General features: G+C 38.4%; 1 protein-coding gene across 3 annotated transcripts in view; it reads left to right on the top strand.

Annotated features, from left to right (window-relative positions):
• LOC121738159 (nephrin) overlaps positions 1–27,062 on the top strand; it is a 269,086-nt gene that overhangs the window by 197,108 nt on the left and 44,916 nt on the right. For all 3 annotated transcript variants that reach the window (XM_042130052.1, XM_042130050.1, XM_042130051.1), the window contains exons 9-11: positions 9,110–9,246; positions 15,045–15,212; positions 15,874–16,005. In XM_042130052.1, coding sequence (XP_041985986.1) covers positions 9,110–9,246; positions 15,045–15,212; positions 15,874–16,005 — 437 coding nt within the window. The remainder of the gene's footprint in view (positions 1–9,109; positions 9,247–15,044; positions 15,213–15,873; positions 16,006–27,062) is intronic.

Below are 27,062 nucleotides of genomic sequence, written 5' to 3'. Positions count from 1 at the left end.
TTTTTAGGGTTCCGTGCCCAAGGGGTAAAAACGGGACCCTATTACTAAGACTTCGATGTCTGACCGTCTGTCCGTCTGTCTGTCTGTGTGTCTCCAAGCTGTAACTTAAGAACGGTAATAGCTAGAGAGTTGAAATTTTCACAGATTATTTATATCTGTTGCCGCTATAACAACAAATACTAAAAACAAAATAAAATAAATTAAATTTTATTTCCCATAAAACAAACGTGATTTTTCAAAAAAAAAATTCTCGGTATCAATGATGACAATTGACAACAGATTGGTACCTGTAATGTTCACAAAATACTCAGCTGTATTTTTACTTTAATTATTAAATAAAGGGGGGCTCCTATACAAAAAAAAATACTATTTTTGCTCTATAATGGTACGGAACCCTTCGTGCGCGAGTCCAACTCGCGCTTGGCCGATTTTTATTGCTTTTATGCTGGTGCTACCCTCTATCGTGAAAACATTGTAGTAATATATCTTATTTCCATAAGCGCCTTTGCCCGTATATCACGTTAAAGTATATGAAACAATGTACTTAGTATAAGCGACGCTCACATCCATTTAAGGGCTTATCAAAATTGCAATGAAACGCCATTATATTGAGTAACAATAAGCCCTTGAGTGCCCTACGGACATAAGGCTTTGAATTATGTAGGGCATCTTATACCCATCATCATCGGAGGAAAATATCATGGAGAATAGTTGGGAAAAATAAATTCTTGAAGTACCTTTTATGCTAAGTACTCACATACGGTTTTGCTGGATAGTTTTACTCGAAATCGAGCAAAAACTAACAGCTCGAAGGCTCGCATCGAGCCAGTTTGAAGGCTCGAATCGAGCCGGCTTGGCAATTTTTTTGACACTAGTTTTTATTATTCGTAGCTAATTTCTTTCGAACAGGAGTAAAACTATCGAGCAATGTTGAATGTGTGTACGAAAGCCCGAGCCGTGGTTTTTACTCTACATGATTGCTCGATCGAGCAAAACCGTATGTGAGTTACACTTATAATATTGTCGTATTGTCCTATGTTATATTGCTATCTTCAGTTGACAATAGCTTTCCTGAATTTAGTTAGGAACATTCCATGTAGTTGAGAATATTGTAAGGAAAAGAAAATTCTTCATCTCCTTTTTTTCCTATTAAGCTTTATTATTGTTATTTTACATTTTCCTGGATTTGGTGTCATGTAGTTTGTTCATGTTATATAAGGAAAAGATCGACATCGAAAAAATAGGACCCATGTTGTTGATGATTGCTAGGAAAAGGAAAATCTTAAAACCTTTTTTCTATCGCAATAAGGGATCTTACTTCACCAAGCATTATTTTTTGTAAATTTTAAATAAAACACAAACTTTTCTTTGAATATAAAGAGTTTAGTTAGGAAAAGGAAAATCTAAATCTATCTACACAAAAATTTACTACACAAATTGTAGTTAGGAACATAACGAATCTGATTTACGGTCAAAACTCAAAATACTGTTTGCCTCCTCGAATCTAAAATATAGACTACCAAATACATTTTTCCTTTAACGGTTGAGTAAAAAAGATAAAAAAACACCTCACATTTCACAATCATATTTAACTTGTTTTTTGTCGAAAATTTCACTAACAACGTTTCAAGTCTAATCTGTATTCCCTTTAATCTTTTAACGTTATGCTCGGAATCTGCCCTGTGTAAATTCGGGATTTCAGTGGAAGATACAATTTACGTTAAAGTTAAATATTTTATTATTAATGGCATCTTTAGTAAATTACATTTCTTTTTAGGTGATATCGTTTGGAAATCTATAGCAGGCTTTGTTAGATTATTCAATTTTCTGATCACGGGAATATAATATTTCCTGTTTAAAGAGTATTAGTCAGGGTTCCCTAGAACATTTTTTTTTTTGAGTAGCTTCATTTTGATAAGACGAACAACATTTTTATCTGTGAAAAATCTCGAAAGTGGTAGCTAACAGAGATAGAAAGGATTTCATACTTTGATTTGATGGTCCTAATATATGGACTGTTCTATTTGTAGGACAATGTTACTCTTAAATTAAATAACTATTAACCTATCAATATACAAAAAATCAGCTGGTTCGGGTTTCGTTTTAGGGTTCTGTTATCAACAAAACTTGGTTGACTACGGAACCCTAAAACGGCGAATGTATGTATGGGCGTATGTATGTATATTGTAATGTTTGTATTCGTATATCACCGTAACTACAAGTCCGAATTAAGTAATTCTTTTTCGGTCCTAATAGGTAATATTCACATAATGGAATACTGCAAGTTTAATCAAAATATGTTCTGTAGTTTTGGAGACATGGAATTTTTAAGTCAGTTATTTTATATTGCTTTTTCGTTTTGGAATAAGAAAATTATGAATTGTCCAAAACATCATATCATTAAGATCAAATTCTAACGATCATGGAGTGAGGATGATACTTGAATATTCAAGATTTCCGTGAAATTTGAAATTCAAATAAATCTTCATAGAACTTGGACCGTAAATTCAGCTTTTTATGTACAAACTTCGGATCGCATTGCGTTTTAGTTGTCTAAGAGGAAAAAAGTAATTTTGTGCTAAATTGAGGTTTTGGTTATCGCTGCAAAGATTTAAAAAGTCTGGAATAGATTTCAATACATTCCTTCAATAATAAAACTAGATAAAGCTAAGTATTCCAGCAATAAGCGAGCTGATGATGAATTATAATGATAAAAAACTGTCGGTCATGTCGACTTTTAAGCAACAAAAACCAAAACTACATCAAAATTGATCTACTGGTTTGGATGCTACGAGGTGTACGCCACACACACACTCACACACAAACACACACACACACACACACACACACACAGACAGAGAAATATTATTATAAATGCGAAAGTTTGACTGTCTGTCTGTCACCTCTTCACGCTCAAACCGCTGAACCGATTTTGCTGAAATTTGGTATGGAGATACTTTGAGTCCCGGTAAAGGACATAGGATACTTTTTATCCCGTAAAAATGTACGGTTCCCGCGCAATAAACTAATTTCATCGTCGTCTCCTTCTATCCTCCTATCTCCTAAGTCAAGGACTAAAATGTCTAAAAGTCTTTCGCACCTGCGTACCTCCTAGTAGTGCAAATTGCCGTCGTATTATTCGGCTTTGTATCTTGTTGTGAAGCATCCGACGCGAGATTAAGTAATAAATAACGTCGCGGAAAATTTCAAAGGAAATTTGTCGATGCGAGTCATGGGCGGTAGCGGTTTTTGTGTTTAGCGATTTAGAGAAACAAAAGTGTTGTGTGATTGAAAGGCCGCTTAGAAGAATTCCCAGGCCGGCTTCATCCGACAGGTTTCAAACTTTGAATGCGCTAGTCAGTCAATCGAATTGCAGACTGAACCAGATGACTGCGACACATACCCGTATGTACCTTTTTTAGAATGTGGCCAGCTGTTTAATTGAATGACGTGCCGTCAATATAAATGATGAACGGCGTGAAACAGCGCTTGCGCTGTGTTTCGCCGAGTGAGTGAGTTTACCGGAGGCCCAATCCCCTACCCTATTCCCGTCCCTACCCTCTCCTATTCCCTTCCCTTCCCTACCCTGCCCTATTACCCGATTCCCTCTTAAAATGCCGGCAACGCACTTGCAGCTCTTCCGATGCTGCGAGTGTCCATGGGCGACGGAAGTTGCTTTCCATCAGGTGACCCGTTTGCTCGTTTGCCCCTTTATTTAATAAAAAAAAATAATGAGGAAAGCTTTATAAGAGATAAGTCTCCGTAGAAATGATTATAATAACATTATATACAATAATAAAGATGATAATGAGATGAAAGGGAAATAGATACTAAAGTGATTCGCTGCAATAAAAATAATGGCATTATAATAATATCATGATTCTTTATTTCAGTGCAATCTTAAGAGCGCCCTTGACTCAAAAAATCAAACATCGTCCTTCTCTCTTTACACTCACGCCTGTCTTTCATATGCCAGGTGAAAAGGGACGACGCGGAATCATCGCCAAGTTAGTTTTACTTGAATTAAAGACGAACTATAATGATTATGAAAAAAGTGTTTTTAGCAAATTTTGGTTTTATCAATGCCTTTTTAGATATTGTTAAAAATATTAAAGAAAACACATCACCCGTCGAAGATCCAAGCAAAAATGTGTCTTATACAAGGTTTTTTGTAAAAAAAGAAACTATTGAGCTTTTTTTCAGTAATCGTGTTTTCGTCTTGAGCATTTAATCTCCATGACCTGAAGTTACTTGTGTCAAAAAATCAGTTTTCTAGACCTTACAGATTTTGAGATCTAGGTTAAAGTATGTACTCAAGTTAGGGTCAGGTGCGCTCTTAATTCATTAAGCCCCGTACGCTCACCGGTGAACGAGACACAATAGAATATCTATTGTGTCTCGATTTCCCACGATCGACGATACTTCTATAAAATAGTTACTTTGTATAAATGCATAAGATATGTGAATAAGTATAATAAGTCAGTCAAAAAACCGATATTTTATAAAATCGGTTATTTGAGAGAAAGGACAGTAATTGATTAAGTAATTTTGTGAAAAAATGCATGGTTGCATGAAACATCAAATTTATTTTCTTTCCGCTGCCCGCTCCGCTGTCCGCTACTTCTTGTACCACAAACCAATTCCTTTGCATAGTCTACGCTATGCAGTTGTTAGCTGAAATGAGAACATCGGTGTCAAGACTTAAAAACTCCATTTATTTCCACTCTATTATCTACTCGTCCTTTTCTCTCATTATCAAGTCAATTATCTGTCTCTTTCTTTCTTTTGTTGAATTGAAAATTGTCTTGTTCTGTTTTTATCAATTAACTTAAATTATATTTTTGTTGCATGGCTTTAAACGTCGACCGAATCAAGAAATTACGTAACGAAAAAACCTAAGACCCCCTGGCATGCACAGCGGTGCGACGTTGCCAGACTTCGACACGGTGTTTGTGTGCGTGCGACTAGACGTATGCGAATTATTATTGCATAAGTTGATAAAATATGCTGTGCATTATAGCTTTACCGCGGCAGTCCCCGAGTGCCACACGTGTTTTTTTTGTTATAAGGGTCAGTTCGTATTGTCGTGCTGCCTGTTATTGATGGTAATGGATTTAAAAATAAATCGCAACGTTTGTTCACGTCGCAATGTGACTAACCCTAAGTTATAATTTTACTAAATAAATGTTTGAAAACTTTATAAAAACTGAAAAATACAAACTAACTCTTACGCCAATACGACGCCGCGCCGCTGCGTTTTAAAGGAAACCTTATCGTGTAGTAAATAAAGTTCTATTTTCAATATCAATAGAGCAGCGCCTCCTAGCGTCGCCTTTTCAAATTAACTGTCTAGTATTTCATACTCTAGTTAACTTGCTAACGAGTTTACTAACTCTACTAAAACTATGTAATTGATTTTACTTCGATTTCTAGTTTCGTTATTCAGGGTCCGATTCTCGGGAATCGAATTTCGATTTTCATCCTCGCTTACTCACAAAGACTTCAATTATACAACTACTAGCTTTCCGCCCGCGGCTCAGCCCGGGTGGAAATCGGTTAGGTATGTCGCGCTTCAAAATGAAACGTACTTATTTTCGTGAGGGATACTCACACGCCACGCACTGGCGCCGTTGTAGTACATGATATGTATCAGAGATGGCGCTGTATGTGAAAAATTATTTTCCCTGTTTTCCTGCTTTTCTCTTGAAGTTTTTTCTGATTTTTTTTTGCTATAGACCTCACGGAGCCCAAGACCTTTCCAACGAATGAAAATTCCACAAAACCGTGGAAACGGGTTTGTGCGTTCTGGAGTTATAGCGTCAGGAACGTGACGCTTTTTGACGTGGGAGAGCCATGCTTCGGCACTAATGGCCCGGCTCGACCGGAGAGATACCACGTCCTCACAGAAAACCGGCGTGAAACAGCGCTTCCGCTGTGTTTCGCCGAGTAAGTGAGTCTACCGGAGGCCCAATCCCCTACCCTTTTCCTTTCCCTACCCTCCCCTATTTCCTTCCGTACCCTCCCCTATTTCCTTCCGTACCCACCCCTATTTCCTTCCGTACCCACCCCTATTCCCTTCCGTACCCTCCCCTATTCCCTTCCCTACCCTCCCCTATTACCCCTTAGTCCATGGACGACGGAAGTTGCTTACCATCAGGTGACCCGTTTGCTCGTTTGCCCCCTTATTTCATTAAAAAAAAAAAGAAGGAAAACCTGACTTATTTTTATATATTAGATATACAGGCTGTAACAAAAATAAATGATAATACTTTAGGGTGCATACGTGTTCCTTGTAGAGAGTTCACTGTGAAAATAGCAGCGCTGAACGACCAAAAATTTTTTTCACTTTTGTATAGGGAAACTCGTGACGTTAGGGCCCTTTCCCATACAAAAGTGAAAAAAAAATTTCGTCTTTCAGCGCTGCTACTTTCACAGTGAACTCTCTACAAGGAACACGTACACACCCTAAAGTATTATCACTTATTTTTGTTACACCCTGTAGATGATGTCCGCAACTCCGTTGCGTCAAAATTAAGATTCGTTTATCGCGTGGGGACCGTACATTCTGGGACTTAAAGTAGGTATATCTAATACCAAAATTCAGCAAAATCGGTTTAGCGGTTCGGGCGTAAAGCGGTTGCAGACAGATTGACTGTTACATTTTTCATTTATATCTTATGTATCAAATTCTCGTGTCACAATGTTAGGCCGTGTACTCCTCCGAAACGGCTTTACTGATTTTAACCAAATTTTATATGCATATTCAGTGGGTCTGATAATCGGCTACCGGGTACTTTTTATATTGATAAGTGCGTTTTTGATTAGATAATAGTAAATTATTACAACTCGAGACTGACGGCGACCATTGTTTGTGCGACGGGATATCGATGGACGTTGCCATGGTGACATACTTATTTAGTCACTTCAGTAAAATAATACGGGCGAAATACTTTATATGGCAAAGAAACGTTTGCCGGGACAGCTAGTTAGTAGATAAGGATAGTAAAGTTAATATATCAAGTCTATCATCACGTATCGTTTCTTCTCATTGTCAATACTTTTAATTTTCTGAGATATTTAACTTTCAAACAAACGAAGCTTTGATTCTTAAAACACATGGCCCCTAATTTATAATGTCAATTAAAAACAAAATGACTCCCACGGTAAAAACCAGGGCCCGTGACGTTAGATGGCGGTTTCCCAAGATGGCGGCATCTTGGGATGTTGAAGCAATTAAATTTGAACCTTAATGTCGGGGATTAAAAGTTATATTGCGTTGAAGTGTTCATTGATAGAAGTGTCTTGTCTTGGAACACTCGAAATTTAAATTTTTTGAAGGGTTCCGTTCCCAAATGTTGAAAACGAGACTCTATTATTCAAACTTTACATTTGTCTGTCCGCCTCTCTGTCACTAGGCTGTATCTCAAGAGCTGTAAAAGGAAGCCAAAGCAAAACTAATCAATGCCGGATATCAGAATGTAAAATATTGAACCAATCAAATCATTGGAAATAGCTTACAACCTTTCCATAAATAGATAAACCATAAAAAATCCGTCAAGTGCGAGTATCGCGCAGAAACATTCGCGCACGAAGGGTTCCGTATCGTTAAGAGTAAAAATAGTAAAAAAATGTTTTTTGTACGGGGGTATCTCATACAAAATACTAATTTTTCCTATTTATACTTAAAATAATGATTTTAATTTAATTTTAATTATATTGTTATTGAAGTACTTACACATTTAATTGAGGATATCGAGCAAAATGGCCAAAAAATCACGTTTGCTGTATGGGGGCCCTTAAATATTTATTTTATTTAGTTTTCAGTATTTGTTGTTATGGTGGCAACAGCAATACTAAGTCTAGCTTTACCAGTTCTTAAGATACAGCCTGGAGACAGACAGACGGACAGACATCGAAGTTTCAGTAATAGGGTCCCGTTTTTACCCTTTGGGTACGGAACCCTAAAAAAGCAGTATCCTCTTGTCTAATTTTCGTAGTAGGTCAAATGTTTGAGCCAATTTCAAAGATATAACAAACTTTTGATGTTATAAATTTTAGATTTCGCCCGACCTTTATAATTTCAGCCCTTTTACAAACTCATCAGGTGCCCAAGGGACGAGAAGGGATAAAGTCCTTTAATGGGATAAACATGAGTCCTGTAATGGGAAAACGAAATAGATTGTATAATGATTGACACTGTATTTTGGATGTGGAAAATCTATTTTAACCTACTTTAAAAAAAGGAGGAGGTTCTGTGTTCGGCTCTACATATTTCTTAACAAACTTTCAATGTCCTTTCTCGGGATTAAAGTATCTACAAAGTACAAACTAAATGTCATCAAATTCGGTTCAGCGACTGTGAAGACCAAACAGACAGACATATATTTTTTACGTAACGAAGATGTATACTAACAATTTGCTAAAACATTTTTAAGGACATCTTAAAAATATTTCAATTATGTATAACCTAAAAACACATGCCCTAGCCCCTATCTAACACGGTAGGATGAGCAACTGCTATTAAATTATGACACGCCAATCTCATCTCTATTACAAGAGCATAGAGACTAAAATGGAATAACCTAATAACGCTTAATAAGTTCCAACCGAGTGATTTTTCTCAGGGTACACGAAAAATTGAATTTTTATGTCTTAAGTACTTTGTGATACTTTATAAGCCGACTGCGTTAAAAAGAGTGTTATTTTTAAGCTATTTCATAGCTTTGATCGCGGCGACCGAATCAAGAAATTCTGTAACGAAAAATACCTAACACCCACTAGCCCCCAGCACTGGGCCGGTCGCTACGGCGCGCGGCGTTGCCACACTTCGGTACGGTGTTTGTGTGCGTGCGACCTTTTGCTTATACATAAAAACTTACACTGTCGACGAATGCGCGACCCTCTTAATCGACTCGCACTTGACCGATATTAACTCTATCTCTAGGTTACAATTGCATAATGCCTCAGTGTGTGAGCAATACAGCCTGCAGCTCCTTAGCTCTCACAACAAAGACAAGAGGAGATACAACAATGAACAAACTTTAGTCACTCTCTCTTACCAATTATGTCTCCCTCTCACCAATATCAATTCTCTCTCTCTCTCTTCCAGGACGAGCGGGCGCATGTCGGAGAATGTTCTCTCCTTCAAGGCGGAGGCTTCCGACAACAAGGCGAGGTATACCTGCGAAGCCAAGAACGTGATGATCAGCAACACTTTGAAGGCGGAGATCGACTTGACCGTCCTCTGTGAGTATACTTTTATAGTGCCGAAGTTTGTGCGCAATACACATAATGCCGCAGTGTGTGCGCAATACGCGAAAGTCTTTATTCTAGCGGAGATCGAGCTTATGGTGCTCAGCGAGTATTTCGGTTTCTATTGTGCCGCGGTGTGGGCGAAATACTCAAAAGCCCCAGTGCACTACGATAATATTAAAAATAACGTTCGACATCTACTCTTTTTGACAATAACTCGAAAGAATAACGTAGGCTCGCTATAGTCTGCTAGGATACTAGAAAAGTAAGCTCAATGACCGCTGATGCCTTGTCTACGCATTTTTACTATAGCCTGACAAATAGCCTGGCCATACAAACCGAGCTCAAAACAGTTAATAGAATATTTTTATTTTTTTTATGAAATAAGGGGGCAAACGAGCAAACGGGTCACCTGATGGAAAGCAACTTCCGTCGCCCATGGACACTCGCAGCATCAGAAGAGCTGCAAGTGCGTTGCCGGCCTTTTAAGAGGGAATAGGATAATAGGGGAGGGTAGGGAAGGGAAGGGAAGGGAATAGTTGAGGGTAGGGAAGGGAATAGGGTAGGGGTTAGGGGATCGGGCCTCCGGTAAACTCACTCACTCGGCGAAACACAGCGCAAGCGCTGTTTCACGCCGGTTTTCTGTGAGAACGTGGTATTTATCCGGTCGAGCCGGCCCATTCGTGCCGAAGCATGGCTCTCCCACGTATAAAATAGTTTTTTTTAATAGATAAGTAAACTGTAAAGTCAATGATCGCCGATGCCTTGTCTACGCATTTTTACTATAGCCTGACGGCCATAGAAACTGCGATCATTCCGAAGTTATCTGGGTATCCCCTTAGGACCCTGTATCTTTTCTTTGCGGGAAATTGACGGGAGAACATTCTGAGTGTACCCCAAGGCGCAAAGTTTGGCCACAAAAAATATTAATTAAAGTGCGTAAGAAAAATACGGGGTATAAAGTGTGTTGAATAAATAAAATACGTTTATTTCTTTACTAGCTTTTGCCCATGGCTTCGCTCGCGTTAAGAAGTATCTTATATGATCTTAAAACGAGCAATTCTTGTATATATATAATATATTTTCATGAAATTTAGTATATAGGGGGTTTCGGGGGCCATAAATCGATCTAGCTAGGAATAATTTTTAGAAAATGTCATTTTATTCGTGCTTTATCGAATACAGAGCAAAGCTCGGTCAAATAGCTAGTTATTATTAATAAGGTATCAAAGTTTCAGCCCGATCGGTTTAAAATTGACAAAGTTTCATACAATCTTTTATCCCCTATTTTATTCCCTTAGGAGTAGAATTGATCAATACCCTTTTTAAAAACATCTACCCGCATACCAAATTTCAGCCCGATCCGTCCAGTGGTTTGGGCTGTGCGTTGATAGATCACTATGTCAGTCAGTCAGTCACCTTTGAGTTAATAATATTTAGTGTTCAGACTAATATAACTCTTACTAGGATTATAAATGTGAAAGTGTGTCTGTCTGTCTACGCTTAAACCGCTGAACCGATTTTGATGGGTATGTGCAGTCCCGGAAAAGGACATAACGTAGTTTTTGTCCCGAAAAATGTACGATTCACACTATAAGCTTAATAGTATTTTACAATTCCATCAGGCAACCTATCTGCTTATTTCTAACTAAATGATGTCTGCAACTCTGTAAATTTTCCCAGGATAAAAAGTATCCTAAGTATGTCCTCTTCCGAGACTCAAAGTATGTCCATACCATATTTCAGCATAATCGGTTCAGCAAGTTGGGCGTGAAGAGGTAACTGACAGACAGACGGACACACTTTCGCATTTATGTTTCACCACTTTCTGATAAAGTGCCGAATAGGCTATTCACAACTTTTTTGACAGATTCTCCATACTTGATCTGTAAAGTTAATTGATGGATAGCCTATTTGTCACTTATCAGGAATATAATGGATAGAAATGCTGATAATGATGATCAGTAAAAAATATCAGCGGAAAAGTTTGAAGTTATTACTTTATCTTGGCTTGAAACAGGGTTAGCGAATCTCTGAAATTGCTCCCTCTATCGCTACGCGTTTTTCCACTACGTCCAAACTTTTTGACAACCCTATATATTAATAGGGATTGAAAAATGTCGATATGTCGATAAGGATTAAGCTATCCGTCGAATTTATCCGTAATTTTTCATCGTTTTGTTTGCTTTTAGTTGGCCTAGATATTTGTAGAGCAAATATATTTTTATATATAAAAACAGGAGCGGTGGACTGCTTCTTTAATTAATGTATTGTAAAAATTCATTTGATGTGTACGTATGCAAAGAATAAAAAAATAATTTTCTGTAACTCGTATGCTTTAAATCACTGTATACATTAAATGATTTCAGGGGCTTCACTTATCTCAAAATCTGTATATTACATCGTAGACTGTAAAGCCTTTTAAGTATATTTTAGTAAATTTTTCCCTCAATTTTGTTTATCACGCAAAAACTGTTTTTCCGGGGTAACAACAATCTTCAGTCCTTTTTCGGTTAATCCAAATTCTATGAAAATTAGTTCTGCAGTTTAAGCGCAAAGAGGTAACAGACCGGCCTATTCGCATGCTATAATACGTTTATCGATAGTTTATGTCAACTTAAAGTCCCAGAAAAAATTCCATCGATAATTTCATCGACATGGTCCCACCACTAACCAAGTATTTTGCTTAAAGAGCGTTTCTAAAGTTACCGCGACAATGGCAAAGTGTTGAACGAGGGATAACTTTTCGATATCCAAACGTTATATTCCGTTTAAATTTATTTGATCCCGAGTTTGGGAGACTAGATATTGCACGAACGAAGAATGGAAAAAAATTCGGACATTGACCTCAGTGATATGAAAATAATAATACCTTTGTGGTTGGTATCGAATAAGAAACATGACCTTTGTAGCTGTTACCGAGAGAGAGAGAGAGGACAGGAGAGAGAGAAACTTGTATACAATACATCATGATGTTCTATCATACCCATAAAGTTAATATACCTAGCGGAATAGAGCAACAATCTCGAGCTGTCAAACGTCACCAAAATTGGTTTTCATCTGTGTGAAAAATATGTGTACGTATACACTTACACAAGCATGATTGAACATGAATTCTATGAGATTAAATTGTCAACGTGCGGCACGTGCCGACTGGACGTCAAAAAAAGAGTGCTGCTGTCATGTATCACACGTCTCTTTTTACCACGCAGTGTTACTAATAGTGACATCTCTCTTGCTCAGGCCTTGTTTCTCTATTCCGCTAGGTAATATTAACTTTATGATCATACCAGATGACGTCGCGTAGTGCGAAAACCGTACATCTTTCCGGGATAAAAATTGCCCTATGTCCTTGCCCGGGACTCAATATATCTCAGTGCCAAAGAGCAAAATCCGTAAAGCGGTTTGGGCGTGATAAGCTCTCTTTCTCTCTTGCACAAAAATTCCGCCTCACAGGACGCGTGGAAATGAGATAATATTTTAATTGCGAGTGAAAGAAACATACAGGTCAATGACCGAGTGCCACTGTTCTGCGATTGAACTATAGTATCCATAGTTCCATACTAACATTATAAAAGCGAAGGTCTGTCTATCTGTCCGTTACCCCTTCACGCCTAAGCCGCTGAACCGATTTTTCCGAAAATTCATATAGAGATACTTTGTGTCCTTGGAAAGGACATAGGTTACTTTTTATTTCGAAAAAATTTACGGTTCTCGCGCAATAAATTAATTTTGGCACAACGGAATTTCATCTAGTAGTTCGATCTAGAGTTTAACTAACTACAGTTAGTTAAACTTTAGATCGATCAGTTAATAACATGTGGTTAACACGTGACAGCATGGTAATTCAGATATAGACATGTGTCTAGATGCCCTCGCGTGTCTAGATATCTAGATGCACTAAATTCGGTTAACATTGAGTGCATTTACATAAACACATAGTAGTTATAATGCTACTAAAGTTAAATGAAATTTTCAGATATTTGCTTCATGACATATACGAGAACACTTTAATTTTGTAGTGTTACTTTTTTGACGTTTAAATTTTTAGTTTAGCGGCAGGACTCAATAATAAATCAGATATGTTTTCGATGCTGTCTCAATCTTAAAAAACGTCAAAATTTGTAATTTGTGTATCGCGCGAGAGCCGTAGATTATTCCGGGAAAAGTAAGTATGTCTTTTCCTGAGTCTCAAAGTATCATACTAAACAGCAAAATCAGTTCAGCGGTTTGGGCGTGAAGACGTAACAGACAGACACACTTTAGGAGTACTGAAGTTCCTGTCAAAGTACATTTGTACTTTTGTTTACACCTTCATACCGATTAGAATCTGAAAAGAGTAACCGCATTTTCCTTCAACTTAAACTTAATAGCGGCCGTATAAAACAGTTTAAAACCATTCGCTTCAAGAATTTGTAACGTATAGTACCAATATAAACTTTGCTATTGACGGCTAAACTTCTATCGCAAGTTCGTATTACGCGTCGAGAAACGAAGAATAAGGGTGAAGACACATAGAAAGCATTGTTATATGCCGTCTGCACTAATCTTATATATAAAATTCTCGTGTCACAATGTTAGGCCGCGTACTCCTCCGAAACGGCTTTTATATGCATATTCAGTGGGTCTGAGAATCGGCAACTAGGTACTTATTATATTTATAAGTGTATTTATTGAATAAATATAAAATAGTAAATTATTACAACTCGAGACTGACGGCGACCATTGTTTGTGCGACGGGATAGCGATGGACGTTGCCATGGTGACGTACTTGTTTAGTCACTTCAATAGAATAATACGGGCGAAATACTTTATATGGCAAAGAAACGTTTGCCAGGACAGCTAGTATTATTATAAATGCGAAATCGTGTCTATCTATCTGTTACCTCTACACGCAAATCGAGGTGAACTGATTTTGATGAAATTTGGTATGGAGATACTTTGAGTCCCGGGAAAGGACGTAGGATACTTTTTATCCCGGAAAAAGGTACGGTTCCTGCGCGATAAACTAATTTCGACGCAATGGACGGAGTTGCGGGCGTTATAAACTTCTCTTTAAATTTTAAACCAACGTAAAACACATGAACTAAAAACTCTTAAACTCAGTCCTTCGAGGTTTTAAGATTACCATTGTACTATTTAACAGCATCCTAACTGGATCGAAGCTGTATTAATATCAAATCAAGGTATGGTACCTTCTGATTATTATACATATAGTCTGTTACGAAATGTTTAAGCTCCTCAAACAGCCCGGCAGAATTGAAAAACGAAATCTTCTTAGCAATCCTATTCCCGTATTAATTTCTGCGAGTTAGTTTCTGATTTTAAGCTGTTGATGGATTCGATTCTGTTATGATTTTCCCAATAGGGATTACAGAGAATTTGAAATCGCAATAAAATATTGGACATAATCGCTGATAGATTGTGGAGTGATTATCATATTTTTATACAACGGAATTGAGATTGTTTAAATAAGCATTTTTATATTATATACTAATACTATAACGGTTTTTTGTTACTTTGAACGCACTAATCTCACTATTAAACCAATGCGACCATAAGGAGCAAAAATCAGTTGAAAATGTGAAAAAAAGGGGAAAATTAGTCATTTTTGTTTTTTGTATTTCTTGATATTTCTTCCAATTCTACCTTTTGACCTCCAAAGTTAAAATTGGAATTCTTTTCGTCCAATTATTCTTCCCTGCAATTAAAATAAGATGAAACTTACCTAAATCGCCCCACCGGTTCTCTTTCATATTACTTTTCGTACTAAATCCATCTCTTTCTTCCAGTCGCTCCAGCTCACGTCACCATCTCCGGTCCAACGGAAGCCCGGGTCGGGGATCCAGTCCCCTTGACCTGCAGCACAGCACCATCCAACCCTGCGGCCGACATCAAGTGGATGGTGCTGGGGAAGCATCATAAGGAGGCCAGCAATCGGACGGTGATATCGCCTGAAGGTAAGGAATTTGTGGATCTTTAAATGAGGTAATATGCACGTGAATAGTATGCATGTGTTCCTTTTAAAGCAGGACTGCTCTAAGCGACGCTACGCTGCACTGGAGCGACGCTGCCCGTTCTATTATATAGGAATGACTTTTTGTGTCGCGTAGCCTGGCCGCAGAATACTTACACCTAATGCGGTCTCATCATTAAGGTGTAGACAATTAGTGAGATTTTTTCACCACTCCACTCCTAAGGAAACTAAATAGGTGATCAAAGTTTCTATGCCAAAAATGACTGTACGTAGAGGTATAATCATTGTGAAGATGAAGAAAGGGGCTAGTTTTTATTCAGATTCGCAGCAACAACCGCAAGAATATACATGAAACTTAGCATCTGTCTTTTGGTGTCGAAAAAATCCAGGTAATTTGTATCTCTGGAAATCGGATGATTTTGACTTGTTATACTCGCAATAAATAATGCCATTTCTAAACATCTAGGTAACTTTTATCCCTGGAAATCGCATGATTTTGACTTGACTCACAATAAATAATGCCATTTCTAAACATCTAGGTAACTTTTATCCCTGGAAATCGCATGATTTTGACTTGACTCACAATAAATAATGCCATTTCTAAACTAAGCAGTAAATAATGTTATTTCTATTTCTGTCCCCAGGTGGTTGGATAACCACATCCAACATTACCGTCATCGTGGTTCCCGATCGAAGGTCTATCGTGGTGACATGTCACGGTATCAACGCCCAGCTGACAGAGAACATGGTCACCACGCACACCATCAATGTACTATGTGAGTATATAGTATACTAAAGTATTAAGAGAAAAATACTTCAGATTATTGGCATGAAATACTCCAAGACAACTGAATTTTAACAGACTTCCAAAAAAAGGAGGATATTCGGCTATGATTTTTAAATAAATGAAGCCCATGTCTATATAATAAGTCATAACAAAGGCAGGCAAATGAACACAGGCCACATCATAGTTTCTTAAAACTGTTTCTGCTTTCAAAAATTTTTCTCCATTATTTAAAACCTGCAAAAACAATGAAAATCCATACTAATATTTAAAATCTGAAAGTGTGTCTGTCTGTTACCTCTTCGCGACCAAACCGCTGAACCAATTTAGCTGAAATTTGGCATGGTGATACTTTTCATCGCACAAAAAATAAACGGTTCCCGCGCGATGGAATAATTTTTGCGCAACGGAGTTTGGGGCATCAACAAGTCTAAATTATAAAAGTCTAATTCCCTCAAAATACTTATCAAAATCCACCCCAGCGGTACGTCATCACAGGCTGGCGTTAATAAGATAATATTTATCAAGGTATTAAAATTGAATTAAAAATTACGAGCGATCAGAACGCTGTAAACTGTCAGACGGGAATACTAGAGCACTCCATAAATTTGACCCCGGGCTTAAATAAACCGCTATATAATTTATTCATTAAAAAGCCTCGTCCTAATTTTCCGAGAAATTATGATAAAGGATTTCATCTATAAATAAAGCGGAGCCTTTCGTCGATCTATTTTCGCTCATTAAAATTGCTAATCTCGTGATGATAAAAAGTTTTGCTGAAATAATTTAGGTAATTTTAAGTGTGATTTAAATGGTGGTAGTTTATATGTGGGTAGGAGACGATGTGTGTAAAATGTGACCGAAAAAAAAAACAGAATCATAAAGAGATAATATCAGGTATCTAACTAAAATTATTTCACAAATTCTATATACTTTTAGTCCCATTTGGGAATGAAGTTTGCAGTTTGCACTAAGAAAGAATTCAACACGAACAAAGCCACAAGTTACTTTCGCATTACCGAGATACAATTTTATTTATTTACAACCATCTGTGGGTATACATCACCATTACAAAGTAACAAGTGTAACATACTTGAGATTTATATTTTTAATCTTGACCGAGGAATTCTTATCTCTATTCCCACGTTATAAAGTCGTCGGACTTTTTACGGGCAGCGAGGCATTCTCACCTCTATGCCCCCGCGATAAAGGCTGACGTGGTGTTGGTATATCGTCAAATCATTATCGCCTAGCCTTTTGCCCACTTCAAGGGATTTTTGTCTTTATTCCTGTGGAAATAAAGTTGTTTTAGTTGGTGATAGGGTAGTTTCAAGTTAGACTTTCCAAGCACGTCCTCGATAATGTAAGTTCAGCGGTCATCCGAGATGATGCGACGCTGAATTGAGTATATTAATGTCTTCAGTATATAAGTGGATGATATACTCGCCGGGTGACGTGAAACGGATGTGAGGGCCAAGATTTTAGGGGTGATTTTTCGGTGCTACGAGCTTTTATACGAAGTAGTACAGCTGGGGAAAAGTACTGATCTATATTTCCACTACTAGGGAAACTGATGGGTGACCATTAAACCTCTAATTTTGTACTCGAACGTAAATTAAGAAAATTGTCGTTATTAGTAAATGTTTCACTAATATTATATAAATGCGAAAGTTTTCAAGTATGCCTATTACATTCTCAAGCTGAAACTACATAACGGTTTTTGTACATGGTCTACTTTTTATCTCGATAAACTTCAAGTGTTCTTGTAGGAGACTAATAACAAAATAGTATCGCGTATTTCAAAGAATTTCCTACTTATTTAGACATAGGCTCAAAATACTGTGATCAACGAAGCTAGGAACACGGGTTTGAGAATTGAAAGACACATTTTTTTGCAAAGTCTAACCGCCTCTGCAACCTTTCAATACGTATCGAATTTTTCGATAAGTCTGACCCCTATGCCGTACGCAATAAGGTTTAGTTTGCGGCTGAACTGCTCAAAGCGTTTGTTTCGCGTCTGAAAGGATTGGTCCGGATTTTTTCAGAATACCCGCAAAGACTTCACTTAGCTGATTGCTGTGTCAATCTGGATTGCGTTTTCATCATTCGGCTCAACCGAGTTTTGCGTTAAAATCATCGATGCCTCAATGGTCTTCTATATCGTATGGGAACCGTACATTTTGCTGCTTAAAATACTATTTTAAATTTCATCTAAAAATTAAGGAAGGAAAAAGTTAGAGATGTACCGGTTGACGCTTACGATACCAAAACTACATCGAAACGTTACTGAAGTTTTTTTTTTATGAAATAAGGGGGCAAACAAACAAACGGGTCACCTGATAGAAATCAACTTCCGTCGCCCATGGACACTCGCAGCATCAGAAGATTTGCAGGTGCGTTGCCGACCTTTTAAGAGGGAATAGGGTAATAGGGGAGGGTAGGGAAGGGAATAGGGTAGGGAATTGGACCTCCGGGAAACTTACTCACTCGGCGAAACACAGCGCGAGCGCTGTTCACGCCGGCTTTCTGTGAGCCCGTGGTATTTCTCCGGTCGAGCCGGCCCATTCGTGCCGAAGCATGGCTCTCCCAAAGCTTCTTGTCGCGAGCGAACCGTACATTTCCCGCGGTAAAGAGTATCCTATGTCCTTTCCCGGGACTCGAAAGTATCTCCATAACCAACAAAATCGTTTCAACGGCTTAGGGCCTTCGCCCACTGCGACTTTTGGTAGCGATGCAGTCGCGCGACTATGAAGCGCACGACTGCATAACTACTAAGGGTCAATTTATACTACTGCAGTGTCGAAGCGCATCGAAGCGAAGTATTAAAACTGAACATTACAAATTAAACCTTACTCTAAGGCATTAACGCACTTTATTACTTCTGCGAATTTAAAAAGGCGCGAATTCGCGTGAATGCGCCCGACCAACGCTGATTAGCCTCGCAGAAGAAATATATGCGTTACGCTCTAGAGTTAGGGTTGAATTTTCTGTGTTCAGCTTTTGGGAATTCACTTCGCTTCGACTCTGCGCTATTATAAATTGACCCTATCGCGCGTTAGTCGCATTTCCACTTCCATTTACACACAGCTAGCGACTGCATCGCGATTCGCGACAGTATCGATGCAAATATGCGACAGTATCGCGACTGCATCCCTACAAAAAGCAATGGGATCACGGCCTTAGGTGTGAAGATGTAACAGACAGACACACACTTTCGCATTTATAATTAGTATTTTAGCAGAATGTGGGTACACCGCAAACGTTTTCGGAATGGGACAGATATAATGAAACCGGGGAAACTATTTCCTAATATAGGGTCGCTTTGATGTGGTATATGTTTGCTGTATATGTTATATGTGCCGGGGGAAATATGTTAGGCAGCCAATTGGAAGCCTAGTTTCCTTAAATCCATACTTATATTATGAATGCGAAAGTGTGTCTGTCTGTTTCCTCTTAAATCCGAGGAACTGATTTAGATGATATTTGGTACAGAGATACTTAGAGTCCCGGGAAAGGATATAATATACTAGACGTTCCGTTAAATTAGATATTTCACAGAAAAATTAGTCCACAAAAAACAGCCTATGATCCTTCACGTGGTCTACTTCTTATCTGTGCTAAATAACAGAAAAATGGCTCCAGTAGTTCGTGAGATAAGCTCTTTCAAATAATTTCCCCCGTTTTTTCCACATTTTCTCCTATTTCTTCGCTCCGAGTGTTAGTCTCAGTGTGATAAAATATAGCCTATAGCCTTCCTCGATAAATGGACATAGCTAAGTTACAATACTGTGTTATACTATGCAAATACTTTGGATAATTTCTTCGTTGCATATTTAATCGTCGTTAAATTTTAAACATCTTCTATTTGACAGTTGACCTCTCTTTTACCCTCGTAATTATTTAAATTTCGAATCTGTCACTCCGCAGTCAGCACTTTTCGCACTTGGCTACTTTTAAGATGAATGTCTTATTATTTTTATCTGTACTTTACACGAAACAATATTTTATATCTTGAAATAAACTGCTAAATGAACTGAGCGCTAATCTCGAGAACAGCAACCGATTTCGCTAATTAATTTCATGCAGTGTTTGTTCATGTCGGAGAAAAGTTCTTATAATAATATCTATGGACGCTTCATACCACGTCAGTCTGGCCCCGTGCTAAGTACCAGAAGGACTTGTGTTACGGGTACCAGACAACCGAAATATATTTAATATTTTTATACTGTACATATATTTAAGATTTTTATTATATGATAAACACATTTAATACACATCCATGACCCAGGAACTTGGAAAACTTTATGTTCCGTCGGCGGGATTCGAACCCGCGACCCCCGGCTTGAGCTACCAACAGCCCACCAACTGAGCCACATAGGTCGTCAAAAAAACCTAAGTTACTGGAATGATTTTGATGAAATTTAACACCAATGTAGAGATAAATTTTAGCAACTTAGGCATCTTGGAAAAATGTACAGTAAGGGGGGTACTCAAGACAAAAAGTTTGATAAATAAACATTTTTTCACGTATACCTTCCCTTATTATTCCGCCGTTCTTCCATCGTGCCATGGTATCCAACGAAGTACACACCTCAATTATTTCGACCTGTCATTGAACTGTCAACATCCCCCCTGCCCCCTTCCCCCCTGGCGGCCATTTTGCATGAGCCTGAATGGTCTTTCAGCGCTTAAAGCAACATTTAAGCATATTGTAGCAAGTTGTTATCTGGGCGTCATTTATCATGTAATTAGTGCGTGGTCTAAGGTGGTAGCGATTAGCGAAAAGCGATTTCGCTAGGCTGATATTTTTGTTCACTAGTGAGTCTCAAGAGATCTTTAGGAAATTATAATTTTGCTTGTTACATTTTGTAAATTGTGCAGAATATTAGAATTTGAATCTATGAAATAATAAAAACTTTTTTTTGTACACAATTAGTGTTAATACTATACAAATGGGTGTTATGATAAAGTGACCTTAATTATGTTTAAGCCAAAACCCAAACTTCCGTTTGTGAACTTGCGTTCATTTCAAGAATTTGACTAATATCTTACCGTATAAAAAAGTACAACTTTTACTTAATAAAAATAAAAACGCTACCTCTCATGCACAATCGCTGCCGCTTATGCCTTAACCACCATCATTAGAGTCGGCAAAAACGTGAAGATATGAATAGGAAGATACTTCCTATCTGCGCTATGTATACAAAAAGTTGTCCGTCCGTTCGTTACGTAATGATAGCGAAAAACACTCGTCTTCCGCGTTTTCTCGCGAATGAGCTATCAAACCACCTGATGGTAATGCCATGGACAATAAGAAATAAAAAGGAATTAGATGCCGGCCGCAACTCGGTTGCGTGAAGATTCGCTTATAGCGCGGGAACCGTAGGTACACTTCCGGGATAAAAAGTATTCCATGTCCTTTCCCGGGATTCAAATCTCCATACCTTTCAGTAACATCGGCTCAGCGGTTTAGGCGTTACGAGGTAACAGACAGACACATTTTTGCGTTTATAATATTAGTATAGATAAAATAGTTGTCTCAACCTCTGGCGACCTCCATAGAATATTTGCGACCCACAGGTTGAAAAACACTGTCATAAAACATCCGCATCCCCGGTGTCTCCTATGTGCGGTTATTACAAGGTAAAAACTAACATCGTGTTCATGCATAATTCATTGTAATTTGTCGGTTATTCAAATAAGGCGCTCTACATACAGGTAAGGCTCAGACTGCACTGTATAGAGGGCCCGACAGGCGTTGTTCTGTCTGAAAAAGAAACATTTCGAAGTATAGGCTGTTACAAGTTAATCAAAAATGCTTTATCTTTACTAATATAATAAATGTGAAAGTGCGTCTGTCTGTACGTCTTCACGCTTAAGTCGCTGAACCGATTTTGATAAAATTTGGTACGGAAATACTTTGAAGTTCCTTGAATGTACATAAGCATGCTTTTTACTCCAATATTAACTTACATTCAGCTTAGGAGTCACAATTATTATTAACCGTATTATTCTCTGACTTTTGGTCATTGCAACTTTGTGCTGTCTCCCGCTTTTATGGGGAGGGAAAGTGGAATTCTTCCTACTCCTCCTATTTTCTTCTGATTAATTTCGTTGCGGGTCCCAAGACGGCTTTAGCATGTCCCTCGGGCTCCCTGAGATCATATCAAAGGGTTTTCGTGGTTGGATACCGCTATCGATCCTGGCGACACAGGAGATACAGTGGTGGGAATGTGTGGTGGGCCAAAGCCCGTTTTAAAAGCATGCTTTTTATGTCGGAAAATGTACGGTTCCCACGTGATAAACGAATTTTCGCGCAACGGAGTTGCGAGCATCAACTAGTCAAAAAATTTTTTTTTAATGAAATAAGGGGGCAAACGAGCAAACGGGTCAACTGATGGAAAGCAACTTCTGTCGCCCATAGACGCTCGCAGCATCAGAAGAGCTGCAGGTGCGTTGCCGGCCTTTTAAGAAGTAATAGGGAAGGGTAGGGAAGGAAATAGGATAGGTTAGAAAAGGGAAAAGGGTAGGGGATTGGGCCTCCGGTAAACTCACTCACTCGGCGAAACACAGCGCAAGCGCTGTTTCACGCCGGTTTTCTGTGAGAACGTGGTATTTCTCCGGTCGAGCCGGCCCATTCGTGCCGAAGCATGGCTCTCCCACGTATCTATACACGTATAGATCTAGGGATTACCCACATGTAACTTCACAATTTCTCAATACTTTTAAAAATGCTCTTGTCACTCCTTTGGTTTTGCTACGTTGAGAACGTGGTATTTCTCTCCGGTCGAGCCGGCCCATTCGTGCCGAAGCGTGGCTCCTCCCACTTTAAAATTCCTTCCACGAGGCGATTATTATGCTCGTTTTATAAAATTATTAATTAATTCTTTCTTGGGACTATCATAACACCCTAAAGCGATTTTACCGTGAAAGTATGTAAATTATATCAAAATATTTTCTTTAATAGGTACTGTTAGAATGAATACAAAGGAAAATGAACTTTGTTCAGTCGACATAAAGCTTATAATAGCCGCCTACGTTACTTGTATCATAAAAGGTGTTTTCTTTAGCCGTACTAATAAAATTGCAGTAGGCTTTCTGTTTGGTACTTCTTCACGCCTAAACCGCTGAACAGATTTTGCTGAAATTCGGTATGGAGATACTTTGAGTCCCGGGACAGGACGTGGGATACTTTTTTATCCCGGAAAAATGTACGGTTCATCAACTCGTGCTCCAATCCATAACCAAACTAATATTATAAATGCGAAAGTGTGTCTGTCTCTCTATCTATCTTTCTATCTGTCTGTCTGTCTGTATGTTACCTCTTCACGCCCAAACCGTTGAACTTTGAGTCCCGGGGAGGACATAGGATACTTTTTATCCCGGAAAAATGTACGGTTCCCGATCAATCAATCAATAATTTATTTGCATTAAAATATATATGAACGTATCAGCAAAATGTACGGTTCCCACGTCCCAACGTTCCCTAAATAAATCAACTCACGCCCCCATACTAAATAATTTTTGCTACTAGTTAAAAGTTCAGGGCTGGCGCACTTTAGTTAGTTGGACAATTATTTCGATGTTCATCCCCCTAACGAGCGGCACGTGACGGCAGCCCTGGGTGCTTAGACAAGTTATATTCAATAGTTTCTATAACGCCTTCGTGGTTATGAGCGTGGCTCTTGACTCGGAGGTCGTGGGTTCGATTCCCGCGTTGGAAACATGCTATTTCCAAGTTTGGTTAAGACAATGCAGGCTGATTACCTGATTGTCTGACAAGTAAGATGATCCATGCTTCGGATGGGCATGTAAAATGTCGGTCCTGCGCCTGATCTCTCGCCAGTCGTGTCGGTCTTCCTGTGTGAGTAATCGAATGCAAGTTGACTAAACACCCTGCTTAGACCGGGGGCACACTAACATAATTTTAGATATTAAGCTGCGATATGGTATAATTATTATTGTATTATGATGACGCCTGCAACTCCATTGCACCAAAATTAGTCTATCACGCGGGAACCGTACATCTTCCCAGGGTAAAATGTATATTTTACCCTTTGCCGGGACTCGAACTATTTCCATACCAAATTTCAGCAAATTCGGTTCAGTGGTTTGGCCGTGAAGAGGTAACAGACAGACAGACACAATTTCGCATTTATAATATTAGTATGGATAGGCCAGACATTCTTTAAGCCTTGTAGAGGCTCCACGATCGATACATAAATTGTTTTAAGAAATTTCATCAGATGCCCCAGTATGGAGACAATTCATTCAAAGACGAGACGTTCTTCTTTTTGGGGTTCGTTAAAAATGTCATTTCTTGAAAGGGCTCGCCGACCAAAAAAGTTTGAGAACCGCTGGTATGGGCTAATTCATGACGTTGAGGCATTTCTCATAGAAACATCGAAGTACAAGGAATTCTTTCAGCGCTGCTACTTTCACAGTGAACCGTGCATTTTTACGCTACAAAAATAGCCTATGCCCGTTCCTGTCTTTCAAAATATCCATACCAAACAACTGAATCGGTTCAGTGGTTCAAGCTACACTCACGCATTCACAATATTAGTAAGGATATAAGGCGTACGAAAAACAAAAATATTGGTGTTTTTATACATAGAAGCATTTTTGAAAAAAGAATATTCGAACGTTTTCCAAATTACTCCACTCGAAAACTCGAAATCCGGCTCGGAGGACCATTTGCCGAATCCGGCTAGCAGGACCATTTTTATTTGAATTTCATCACGGCCGTATGAAATGTTTGCGCGGCTCGGAACAACAGACAACTCAAACATGACATGTCCATCTGCATCCCATCACAGGACTTAGTCCGTACGCGTAGAGCTTAGAAAAATAGACATGATTTATTTTTTCATTTTATTTTAATATTATTCTTGAATATAAAAGTATACATATAAATCAAGTGCCTACCTGTTGCCATTATTGATATCAAGCAAAAAAGGCCAAAATAAACATTAATTTTATTTTGTTTTTAGTATTTGTTGTTATACTTAGTGGCAACAGATACACAATCTGTGAAAATTTCAAATGACAAAATGGTTTTTGTCACATAGTTTAAAAACCATAAATATATTTCATTGCTATGGCCAAATTATATTGTATGCTTGAACTAATCTATGTACAAATTTTGGAAGCTTATATCACTCTCCTCTGTTGGCAAAATTAGAATCCCTGTTTTTACAGAGGCATTTTTGATTAATTATTATGTGTTATAATAGTTGGACCAATCGTGTTATGCTATGGGTAATTCAAAGATAAAGACATGATGAATACTGACAATGAACTTTAATTTCTTAGCTTTAGTCATAGTTGAGAAAAATCGATATCGCTGCAGCCAAATTATCAAGGCGTCACCTTAAGCGTGAAGAGGTAACAGACAGACATTTTTCGCATTGTAGTATTATTAGTATAGATGGACACACTATACCAATTACTCAGCCTAGTAAATCCTATCTTCTTTATGAATTTCGGAAAAAAATGGACTATAAAATGCTGAATCTCCTCTGGATTTTGCAGAATTCATTTTAGCGTTTCCAGTGAGGAATTTCCGAAAATCCAGCTTAATGGTTGCAAGCTTTTGCCTTAGTTATTAGATTTCAACTAAGAACATGTTTTTGAATACTTTCTAGTGTTAAATATACTGCTGCATCGATTTTGAAAAAATTTTACACATGAGCTATGTCCACACTATGCGCTTTCGTCTTAAATTGTCGTCATCTTCTTTATTCAACTTTCGTTTTGGCGCATTCAATAATTGAATGCGTCAGCGAACGCAACGCCAACATTGTCATTTTTGTTTTTTGGATACGGTCAGAGGGCATGCGTCGCGGGCGTTCGCTGTCGACTGCGCTATAACGCATGCCCTTGACGAACAGAAAAAGGCACAGTGTGGACAAAGATATACTAGATGATGCCCGAAATTCCGTGGCTATATTTGATTATTTCGCGGGAATCGTACATTTTTTTAAATGAAATAAATAGGGAAACGAGCAAACGACCTGATGGTAAGCAACTTCCGTCGACCATGGACACTCGCAGCATCAGAAGAGCTGCAGGTGCGTTGCCGGCCTTGAAAGAGGGAATAGGGTAATAGGGGAGGGTAGGGAAGGGAAAAGGGTAGGGGATTGGGCCTCCGGTAAACTCACTCACTCGGCGTGTTTTCTGTGAGCCCGTGGTATCTCTTCGGTCGAGCCGGCCCATTCGTGCCGAAGCATGGCTCTCCCACGCCAAAAACATTTTTCTTGGATAAAAAGTACCTATACCCTTTTCAGGGATTCAAAGTATTTGCATATAAAATTTCAGTAAAATCGGTTCAGTGGTTTTAGAGTGAAGAGGTAATAGACAGACAGACACTTTCGCATTTATAATATATAGTATGGATGTGTAATTTGGAGTTAATTGGGAGCGACATTTGAATGAGTAGCATTATATCTTTGTGTAGTTCTGATCAAAGTGAAACATAGTCATACAAGCTAGCGTTTTGTCATACAATAAACTTCAAAGCGTTATGGGAAATCGATATACCTCATCCATTGTCCTCATACAAAGGACTTACAATATGTTTATTAACTTGTAACAGTATATTAATCTGTACAATACGTAATTTTAGGCTGTTGCATAGCTTTCATTGCGGGATTTTAATCGAGAGATTCCATAACGAAAAAAACTTAAATGTGGGTTACACCTACTTACTTTAGCTATAACTGGAACTTTAACTACAATGCAAAATGTCAAATCTTTAGTTAAAGTCAAAAATGGACGCCATATTTAACCATAACCTTGAGCTCGACAAGGCTTTGAATGAACGTGGCGAAAAAAGTAACTGAGGGTCAATTTATAAGACAGAGTCGAAGCGAAGCGAATTCCCAAAAACTGACACAGAAAATTAAACCTTAACTCCAGAGCGCAACGTGTACATTACTTCCGCGAGGCAAATAGGCGTTGGTCGTGCGCATTCACGCGAATTCGCGCGTCTTTTTAAATTCTCAGAAGTAATAAAGTGCGTTAACGCTTTGGAGTTAAGGTTGAATT

The sequence above is a fragment of the Aricia agestis genome, chromosome 22 (assembly GCF_905147365.1).
Source record: "Aricia agestis chromosome 22, ilAriAges1.1, whole genome shotgun sequence".
NCBI classification, from domain to species: Eukaryota; Metazoa; Arthropoda; class Insecta; order Lepidoptera; family Lycaenidae; genus Aricia; species Aricia agestis.
This window is presented reverse-complemented; position numbering and strand designations above follow the sequence as displayed.